This window comes from Daucus carota, chromosome 9 (genome assembly GCF_001625215.2).
Source record: "Daucus carota subsp. sativus chromosome 9, DH1 v3.0, whole genome shotgun sequence".
NCBI classification, from domain to species: domain Eukaryota; kingdom Viridiplantae; phylum Streptophyta; class Magnoliopsida; order Apiales; family Apiaceae; genus Daucus; species Daucus carota.
Genome location: NC_030389.2, coordinates 31067162 through 31078518, shown reverse-complemented (window position 1 = coordinate 31078518; position 11357 = coordinate 31067162). Strand labels below are relative to the sequence as shown.

At 33.2% G+C, this 11357-nt stretch overlaps 1 protein-coding gene across 2 annotated transcripts; it reads right to left on the bottom strand.

Annotated features, from left to right (window-relative positions):
• Nucleotides 1-593: 593 nt before the first annotated feature.
• LOC108200270 (translocation protein SEC62) lies at nt 594-5295 on the bottom strand. 2 transcript variants are annotated; one of them, XM_017368370.2, is made up of 5 exons: nt 5057-5295; nt 3731-4045; nt 2181-2382; nt 1859-2087; nt 594-1049 (listed from the first exon to the last, which is right to left on the bottom strand). In XM_017368370.2, the coding sequence occupies exons 1-5, from the start codon at nt 5147-5149 to the stop codon at nt 800-802; spliced, it is 1089 nt and encodes a 362-aa protein (XP_017223859.1). In that variant the 5' UTR covers nt 5150-5295; the 3' UTR covers nt 594-799. The 2 variants fall into 2 exon arrangements, with proteins under 2 accessions (XP_017223859.1, XP_063940506.1); XM_064084436.1 differs by having other exon boundaries at nt 3731-4042; nt 5057-5271.
• Nucleotides 5296-11357: the final 6062 nt, after the last annotated feature.

Genomic DNA, 11357 nt, shown 5'->3' with positions numbered 1-11357 from the left:
GGTTTGGGTTGACAATTTAAAAACCCGATTTAATGGGGTTGGGTCGTTAAATTTCTTTAACCCGCCCAACCCGAACCGTGTACACCCCTAGTAAAAGACATGTAGCACATATGTTTCAATTTTATTTAATTTTCTAGTACCACTCTAATTTTTTAAATCGTCAAGTATTTTAATTGAAATTATTCAAAAATATTTGGAGAATTATTTTGACACTTTTTGAAAAAAATTAAATAAATTCTCATTAAATTTAATAACATAAAAATACTTATTAAAAAGTGTACTTAGTGCCGATGACCTGAAAAAATCAGCCTCATACTTGCTAGTCTTGATAGACTTTTTCGTATTGGGCTTTTAGGAAGATGCCTTTTGTACCTCAAATTCTTGAGCCCAACAAGGCCAATATGCCATAATGCTAGAGAATCACGATCACCTCTGCTAAAGTGTAAACAGACAAACACACTCTAATTCATATTAAATATTCATACTATAACAGAATCAAAATTCACAACACTTAAGAAGAACTAGGAATATAAACTTGCGAGAAAGAACCACCACCGTGATCAGTAAAAGTCTCCGGTATCGGATCACCACCGTGATCAGTAAAAGTCTCCGGTATCGGATCGCAAAAATTTTCTACAGAAAAATAAAGTAACACATACTTTGACTGCTAGATTACCGTCATCATTTGTATACCATAATTCTACACATGCAAACTTGTGATTAAAATCAAATACATAATTTAATTTTCCCTGTAGAAAAGAAAAAACTGTAAATATAATAGCTATTACAAGTTCTATAATCACATATCGTCGTCCTTGTTTTCTAGGTCTCCTGTAACTTCTTCATCCTCATGTTGCATCGAAATAGTTTCTCCATCTTCATCATCATGAACTGCTGGTTCTTGAGAGCTCGTCTTGCTCTCGTTGGTAATATTGTCGTTTGAATCTGTAGAATTTACCACTGGCTGCTTATCCATCATCCCGGACAATGCCAACCTTGGATTCCACTCCAGCACATCATCAATAATATTGGAGACCCTCTTTTGGTACCTAGAATGTGAAAGAGCAGACTTGAGACAATGTGTTGCTATAAAAAATTTGTTCACGGCTGTCATAGGACGAGTGGAAGGAAAGCAAAAACAAACAAAAAGGCGTTCCAATTGTTAATTATTCGTGTGCATATATAATTGAATCCTTAAACTACACAGATAAACTTATATCTGGTTCCTTAAATTATTAGCATCATGCCCAGACTAAGACCTATGCCTACTACACAGAGGTAGTGCCCCAAGTTTCATCATTATCCAGTATGACAGGCAGAAGTGTGTCTAAAGGTACATACCAGGGCAGGTTAGAAAAGACTCATTCTAAAGCATAAAAAACGAAAAGAGGTTAAATTGTTCTTGGGGTGAAGGTATTGACCATACAAATGAATCACCCAGGGGCAACTTCTTATTACATGGCAGTATGGCACCTTAATATACTAGGAAGAAGAGGAATAAAAGAGCAGCCTCTTTTTAACCAACTCCTACATTTCCATTGCTGTTTGTATGATAATGTGTCTATTCAAGTAGTCACACATTCCACCAGCTATTCGCAAGGATAATCCAGACATAATCATGCAACAGATATATATAGGAACCCTTGTCGTTCAAATTTCTTCAAATTTCTCTAGCACGACGAAATCTACCTCAACCAACTCACCTAAATCTCTTCCCATGTTCCAAAACTGCTTCTAAAGTTCCAATAATCTATCTCAACATGGAGCAATTCATACATGTTTGATTTCATACTGCAATATTAATCAACACATGCACAGTGCTCCGACAAATTCATCTTGTTTATAAATTAAAACTGACCTGGCTCTAGCAGCTTCGTCAGGGGCATGATGACGCAGTAAGACTATCACCAAGGCAGCCACTGCTGCATAAAAGAGTCGTGAAGTCCACTTTGGTCCCTCCTCCTCATCTTTTGGGGGCCAAAAACGGAACAAATCTTTTAGTGTTGCTTCTTCTGCCAGAATGTTAGGGAAAATCCAGACCCGTTTTCCAAGAGTAATCCAAATAGCACCAAATACCAGGGCTCTCACTGCAAACAAAATTTTGAGAAAATATCTTAATGCAAGGGATTAGATGAAGCCAGCTTTTACACATTTCAAGCACTAGCCGCTCAATGACTTACCAGCAAGCAAGCTAAGTATAAGAAGGAGAACACCAGCACAGCAGTATAGTATGAGTAGCTTGCACTGATGAGGATATACAGGAAACAAACAGATTGCAAGAGTTAACACAGGCCAAAAAAATGATAACAGAGTTTGCCATAGGGGGTTTCTTTTGACAAATGTCCATGCAAAGAATGCGTCGTTTTCGGAAAACACTTGCTCCTGCAGCAAAGCCAGAAAAATATCAGAGTTAGCTCATACTAGTACTGACATACAGCTATATCACACCAAAAAAAAAACAGCTATCAGCTTCACATTCAAATATTTCATGATTGCAAAATTTAATATTTTTCGCCATAATCTCACATTTACAATTTGCTATACAAGGAAAAAAGCTCATATAAAAGCCTTGATATCCGTGTTTGGTGAAGAAGAGAGGGATTACAGTTTCATACTTAGTTGGCACAACGTATTGATTTATGAAAAAGCAAGAATTTTAAGCACCAAAACTGCCTTTGATCCTTTTCTATATAATTGCTTATATCTATCTTCTGGATAATTATTCAAATTATAAACCTGATCTTTATCTATAAATTATAATAGTAGTGATGAGTTCTTCTTAAATTTCAATGCAATTAGTTAGCAGTCTAATTTGCATTTGTGGCAAATTATATAGCTATACAATTTGAAATTATCAACAGACATTCTTTTTCCATCAGTGATGCAACATGATTAAAATTATTCAAATAGAAGTGTGTTATAACTTATAATTATAAGGTAACAGTAGCTTCTACTATTTTCTACCTATTTGTCTGTTCTATTGGTGACATTATGCAATTGCAGTGCTTTATCACCACCAATTATTAGCTTTCTGATTAGCGGCAATATCTGTTGTCAACCAAAGTACCCTTTAGATCAATGCAACATACTACCAAAATGGAGGTGTGAACTCGAGTATTTTAAGCCTTACTTCAAAAAATTTGAAGACTCTTGTAATTATAGCATATGAAATGGACTGATATGAAAATGAGAAACCATTTCAAAAAGGAAAAAAAAAATTACTTTCTGTTGAATAATATAAAGTAAAAGTGAGAGAAACTACCAACAGAAGGCAAGGGTAGGTAAACTCACAAGTGTGACACCAGTAATCTCTATTAGAATTAGGTAACATAACAAAACATCAGAACAGAGGAAATAACATTAGAAAGAATGATTCAATAAATTTATCGAGTACTAAAGGACCCGCAAAATTTCTATGCAAATGTCTTAGTTGAACTATCTAATCTATTGAACTATATGACATGTACCGCAGTAAGGATCACTATTTAATTTCTCAGATATACAGCCACCAGATTCTTTCTTTTATAAGGTTAACAATGCCAGATTAAGAAGCCAAAACCCATAAGCCTTTTGTTGGTAATAGATGATGACATGCGATTCACCTACCTTTTGTTGGTTCGAAGGAGTCATCTTTTTACAGAATATATAGCCAGCAGACTATCAATATTGGATCTGAACAAAATATAATATAAGCACTTCCTGCATATTCAAAATTTAAACAAGATCTTACCGGGAATATCTCTAAATGTGCAGGCCAAGTAGATAGTTTTTTCTTCCCGGGACGAACAGTTTTCACCACACGGTCACAGCGCACTAAAAGATTTTTTTCCAGCAGAACATTAGCAATATCCTCCGCTTCTAGGTTCCTGTCGGATTCCAGAATATCTTTCAGCTCAGAGTGATTCCTAAGAAAGCTAGCAAAATCTTTCCCTCGGAAATACTCCACACGTGTTTCCTGCAAGACAGCCCACCTAGAGACCAGACCCTTATGATCTCTCAACTTCTCAGCAAACAACTGAAATACATCCTTGTTGCTAGCTTTCTTCTGTGGATCAGAAACATTAAAACACAAATAAATAAGTAATCATCCAAATCACCAAAAGATAGAACCAACTTCACGCAAAAATAATGTTGCTATATGCAATAGCCAGGCAACCAAAATCAGAGCTTCCTGGATATGTATTTCAGAAAACAAGCTCCTCAATATGATAATACAAATGAAAGCAAAACAAGCATATATTTGCTTATGCCTTATAGTCTGTTATCCATAGTGCATTTAATATTTACACATGAGCAATTAAATAATAGATAATGACATGCAACTCACCTACCTCCGGTTGGTTAAAGGAGTCATATTCTTATTAGACTATATAGCCAGCAGACTATGAATATTGGATCTGAACAAAATAACGAGATGGCATATGAATTCAGTATCGCTGAATACAGGAATATACATTAAGCCAACTACACTGAATGTGGTTCATTCTTATAAATTCAATCTACCGATGCAATAAAGTTATGTTCAGCCAATTTACGTGATTCAGTCTTCCGATAAATTTTGCTTAGACATGTATCAAGTAATTGTATGATTATATCACATTCACAGCTAAATACCTAATTGCTACTGTAATTACCCAAGCCAATATGAACTATCATTCTCAACACCACCTAAAGACCCTATTTTCGACTTCTTGTGAAGACCCAATTTTTATCAACCGCAAACAAAGCCAAATCATCCCCCATTCTCCAGTTCCCATAAAGACCCAATTCTCAACACCCAAAAACCAACCATCCCCATTCCCCATTTTCGACATCTCATAAAGGCCCAATTTTTAACAATCTTACACAACCCCAAATCTACCAACTTGCACAACAATCAACCATCCCCACAAAAGGGCCTCACAAACACATTAACACATCAACAATCAAAACCCCAGATCTTCAATTCATCACAAAACCCATAAAGATTTTACCTTTACACACAAAACAAGAAAATACACATAAACAAAAACAAAAAAAAATACATGTATGTATAGATTATGCATAGATATGAGACCTTGGGGGCAGGATCGGAGTTGGAATTGGCCCCATTTTGAGGGGCGGCAGAGGATCGCCGGACCTTCTTCTTGTCAGCTCCGGCCTTCTTCATCTGTATGTATTGCTGTGTGTATAGGTGCGCTTGTGTTTGCTTGAGGGGGTGTGTAAAGTGAGAGTGCTAAAGTTTCAGGGGGGGCTTGGATTGTTTATAGAGTGAGGACCTTTTGGGGAATGGGAAAGCTAAATCGTAAACATGGTACTACAACTTTTTAACGTAAAATTTATTACTATTATAGAAAAGATTTAAATGTGCAAGCTAAAGGAGGGTGAAATTACTATGGTTTGATAATAAATTTTGGGATCAAGAAGATATGGATAATTATGTCTAATAATTTGATTTCTGAAATCCGATCACATTAGTAACTAAATAAAATAATTAGAAAAAAATGAGTTTCATTAGTCGATTTCGAATCAATATCTTATCAAGTTTTAATTTATTTCGTGAGATCATATACGAATAATTATGTTCAATTGATCTGATACTTAAAATCTGACTACATCAATAAATAAGTACGTCATCAACAAATTGAGTTTAAAAAAGTGGGGTTGGAAATAACGGTCTTGTCAAATTTTAAATTTTTTTGGTAAATATGATCGTTTTAGTAAAATCCGAATCTATTATCATATTCGGATTAGATTTCTTTTTCGATTATTTAAATAAAATAGAATATTATAACGAACCTTTGTATATTGTTATAAAATTTGTGCACAATTAAATTATCATCACTCACCTTCAATCTTTACTAAGTAGGGTTTGAAGAGCCGTCTTCCGTTATTTATTTTTATCTTGAGAGGCTTTCACTGGATTTTTTTTATGTGGAAAGCCCCAAATCCTTTAGTTTCTTTCATTTTTGTTGATTTTCTTTCAATGAAATTCATTTTTTTGGGATGTTCTTGTGCTCTCCTTTTGGAGTTTTTGTTTTGTGTCTCCTTTCCTTTTGGAGTGTTTCGTTATATTTTCGTCTAGTTATGTTTTGGTTTATTTGATTTTGAATTTGTTCAGAATGATTTCGGTCGTGTTTTTGCTTCTAGAAAATCTGGATCAAATTTGAGGCGGTGGTAATTATGACAGGAGCTCATCTTTCACAATCAAAGAATGTTCATCAATTGATATTTTACACTTTCGACATGTCAGTAGCTAGTATATGGCATGTGAATAACTTATGTTGTAAAAAGCGAGAATCAGACTTAGTCGGTGAAGGTACCGTCCAGCGATTAATCAGATAATCATAAATTTATCGGTGTGATTAATCAGATCATTATTTGTAATCAATTTAATATTACTTTTTAAATTATATATATATATATATATGTAAGTCTAAATGTAAAGACAACCCTATCTGTTACATAGGGATGATAACTCAACAATAGAACAGGACAAGTAAATAACACTACGCCTGCACCGGAATCGGAACATACGAAGACAAAGGTTGAAGAAGCCATCTACAGTCTTGAAGGAATAAGTTCACTGGAAGAAGTTCATTAATATGTTCATGCCTCAGTGAAGAATAAAGATTGAAGTATTCAAGATTGTGGAAGTAATGAAGATGTTGTCCGAGTACTCGAAAGATTTCAGTGCAACCCCTGAAGCAAGATATTTCTATATCTTGGTTGGTTAATTTACAATCAACAAACTGAAGCATAAACTAACCCGGAACGGACTGATCAATGTTTGCTGACAAAGAAGGTACAATGTTTAACTTCAGTGTTAGTCGCTTGTGAACCAGACCAGTGCACTAAGCGTCAGCACGTACGGAGCTTTGCAAAGTATTTATCGATCGAAGAATTGATCCAGTCATATCAAGTCATTTGTTCCAAAGCCAAGCCAAGCCAAGTCAAATGCCAGCTATGCCAAAGCTTACTGCTCAAATGCCATATGTCAAAGCTTCCACAGAAAGCCATATCAGGAAGTGACATTTTATATATGTGTGCACTTATATATTTGTATATGTACAAATATAATTATATATGTATATATGTATATTTAATTAAATATAATATATATAATATATATGTATATATGTTTTTAAACATATGTATATGTATATTTATATGTATATATATTTAAATAAATATATATGTATATAGTATATATATATTTATATTTTACATAAACATTTATATATTTAAGTGTATATATATATATATATTATATTATGTGCATAAATATGTGTATATTTATATCTATAGATAATTATATATATATCCCTATATATATTTATATTTATATTTACATATAATTTTATGTATATTATATATATTTAAATATATGAGAATATATTTAAATATATGTATATATATATATATTACTATATGTTTATATAAATATTATTTATATACATTTATATATATATATCTTTATTTATACATATATTTATATAATATTATGAATATAATATAATATAAATATATGGATGGAGCATACTCCAGGTCAACTCTCAGTCTTATGAGAGATAACAGTGGAATACATGAAGAAGGGAAGCGCAAGTTCAAATCAAGAAAATTCTCCTAAGTGCTCAACCTCAGTGCATACACTGTGAGGTGAATGAATCAGGCGCCAAGTTTGACTGAAAGTCAAAACTTGCGCTTGGTTTATTCATTAGGAAATCGGCTAAGTAAGGAGGATAGTGTACTGAAGAATGGAGCGCAACATTTGACCAAAAAGTCAAATGTTGCGCCTCCTGTCCATCTCTCTCAAAGCGCAACTATTGACTAGGAAAGTCAAAGCGCAACTTTCCTGTGCTTAAATCTTTCTAAGTCATACAGGGGTACATTTCTTGAAGGGGCGCAAGTTTTGACTGTGTCAAAGCGCAAGGTTTGACTTAGTCAAAACTTGCGCTTGACATCAACTCCGTTTTGTGGCTAAGTAAGGATGCACACTCTTCCCTCCTTGTATGGCGCAACTGTTGACTGAAGTGGCGCAAAGTTTGACTTCTGTGAAGATGGAATGTATTTGAGGCGCAACTTTTGGTTTATATATATATACACATATATATGTATATGTAAGTTGCGCCACCCCTAATATATTCTGTGTTTGATTTATTTTCATAAATCGAATCCGTCCAGGACGAACTCAAGTCGTCCAGGACGAACTCGTTAACCATGGTTAGTTTATGAAAGCCTATAAATATGTGATTGTGGTTCTCACAATTACACATCATCCTTCGGGATGGATGGCCAAGTGCTATGCACAAACTCTCTCAAATATACACACACCCTAGCCTAGTTTTATACCATAAATATTTGTAGTGGATAGGGCTTGTAATATTTAGAGGAGTGGTCATTGTAGCCAACCTTCGGGTTTGGATTTGTAGCATCTTCGAGGTATTTATCAATATACAGATATACCTTGGAAAATATTGTGTGTTGGTTTAATATTTTCATATCCTCAGAAACCGACCCAATAAATATCCGGAACACGAAACCCATTACAGGACTGCAATTTATTTATCCGCAAGATTCGAAAGAATTTTAAATTGTAGTGAGTATCGTATTCAACCCCCCCTTCTACGATACTTTGGACCTAACAATTGGTATCAGAGCCAGGTTGATTGATATACAAATCAGGATCCTTATCGTACGGAAAATCAAGAACCTAGCTTTTGATATTTGATTAGGGGAAATGTTCTTCCGGTTTGTGTTGCTGAATTTGTCCGTAGGCCTAAGCAAGGATTATTTGTCGGATACTGAACTTTGGACCGGGACTTATAAATTTATACTTTAAATTTTAAAAAGTTTATTTTATAAATTTGACTTAATTTATTTTAAACTTATTAATTGAGTTTATTATGAATTAATTAAATTTATCTTATAAACTTAATTAAATTTACTTTATAAACTTTACTAAATTCATTTAATAAATTTGCTTAAATTTATTTCAGACTTGTAAAGTTTACTCTTAGACTTTATCAAGTTTATCATAAATTTTTATAAATTTATTATTTAAATTTGTATAGTTTATGATTTAAATTTAAGTTAAAATATAAAATATAAATTTTAGAGGATTTTAACTGATTATGGATATAAGTTCAAGTTCAAGGGTTCAATTTAGTTTGTTCTGGAAGCTATGATTTAATTGGAGACGAGACACTTGAATATTTTCAAAAATTAAATTTATCTAATAAATTTTAATATATTTACTAAATGAATTTATAATAAATTTGTTCTAAACTTGTTCAGTTTATTATGAATTTATTTGAATTTATTTTTTAAATATAATTAAATTTACTTTATAGATTTAACTAAGTTTATTTTATACTTTATTTTCTTTTATCTTTTAAAACTTATTTTTAAATTTATTTTTTTTATAATTTAAACTTAGTTTAAATAATCAAGTGTCCCGTAACTTTTTTAATTATTCTACTCCAAGACAAATCAGATTGACATTTAGTTGAGACAGTTCAGGCTGACAGATTACAAGACAAACACCGGGCTTTCAAATACCAAATTCTCAGAACCGGTAATGGAAGTACATTGATGACCCAATCCAATTGATTTCTCAAAGGATTATTAGAAGCAGTTTTCTATGTTCGACAAAGCTGATTGTGATTCGAAAAAGATTCTATTGAAGACTAATTTGGTACTACTAAAAGTGGATTTTGAAGAAGGTACTTCAGGCCTTGATCTGAGTAATTACTCCGACTTGATTATCAGATCACCAGATCAGGATGGGAATGTGCTACATCTATAATGAAGCATATTTCCAGGGCTCGGAATGTCAACTTTGAATGGCACCACTGGTAGTATGAAAAGAGAAGTTTTTGCAGAAGAATCTTCAAGGGATTTCAATCTAATTCAGTGATTCAGGGATATACAATTACACAGTGAATTGTACCAATGCTAAATCTATTTAGAATCAGCTGAACCAAAGACAGAGAACTGTGGAGGTTTAAGGATATAATTATCGAGTTACTACCGCACCAAATCAGTTTCGTGCATTTATGTCAGAACCTTAGGATTGAACAGAAGAGTTTGTAACTACTGAATTTGAGGAAGCTCAAGTCGACGAAAGTTAACACTTTTGAAGAATGTGAGGACATAACTTCAAGGATTAGCATAACACTATCTGAGAGGTTTAGTCATGTCAGATTCAGATGGAATCCATTGGTTTCAAGTGGTGACTCTTCGGGGTTCAGTTCGACAGGTTGTTTGAAAACTGAGTTGGTCAGTACACACAATATTGATTGGTATCTTTAGCAAAGAATGGTTGCTATATATATTTGAAGCCACGACAAACAAGGATGATATGGCTTGTCTGAAATTCAAGTGGATGTTTTCAAAGAAACATCACAACAAGTTCTTATGCTATTTTAGGAAAGGTGTGAGATGGATCAATTGCTAATGAGAAGGATGATTATGGTTATCTGGCTATCCAAGCATTCTCTGAAGATGATTCACTTTGCACATCTCAGGTATGAATTCTTTCTATCTATGCAATACATATTTCTTTATATTCAAAGCATGTTATAAATCTCTGAGTAGAATTGTTTAACACACAAGCACAAGCATGATAGCATCACAATAGATAATGATTGGACTAGTATGCTAGATCACTGTTCTGGTAACTAGGATTGATGATAATCTTGTGCATGTGTCTTTAGCAGATTCTTAACATGTGTATGAATATTTAGGATTTGATTATTTGCAATGGTGAGATTAGAAGCTTTCCTTTGGAACACGACTCTTAGTTTTAGGGGTTATGATCCTAGCATGTATAACTTTGTTAAAACACTTTGTTTCAGATTCCCTAGTACAATTAGATTTGCTTATCTAATCTGAATTGTTTGTTAAGGAATTTATTTGTTCTATGATGGAATGTCTACCTTATGTCAGTAGAACTATTAGAACTTCATGTTAGATCTAAAACTGACTTAGGTAATAGAGATAGTATAATGCCATATAACAACAGATTGGGATTAGTATGAATTGATAATGTGATTATTAATTTCTTGTGTCTAATCCATATGCTTTTCGAAGATTATTGAATATATGTAATTCTACTTGCTACCTGTTGCACTTGTGTTAATTGGTTTAAGTAGAGAGTACTGAATTTTCTGAATTGCATAACTGCCTGTCTTGCTATCTTATCTTTGATTGTTTTCCATGTGTATTCAACATCATGTCTGCTTATTTTCATGAATGCATGTCTTTGTACTTGCATTGATTTTAGAAAAGCATGTTTGAGAATCACATTAGGGCAATGTCTAGATAAGAATTAGCATGTTAAGATTGCTTATGTTGTTACCACTGTTAAAGAAAAA

What these genes read in the sequence shown, in the direction of transcription:
- LOC108200270 (XM_017368370.2), bottom strand. Translation starts at nt 5,149, where the DNA reads ATGAAGAAGGCCGGAGCTGACAAGAAGAAGGTCCGGCGATCCTCTGCC. An exon ending in ACTCCGATCCTGCCCCCAAG is followed by an intron (nt 4,046 to 5,056) that starts GTCTCATATCTA and finishes TCTGATCCACAG; the next exon opens with AAGAAAGCTAGCAACAAGGA. An exon ending in CACATTTAGAGATATTCCCG is followed by an intron (nt 2,383 to 3,730) that starts GTAAGATCTTGT and finishes GCTTTGCTGCAG; the next exon opens with GAGCAAGTGTTTTCCGAAAA.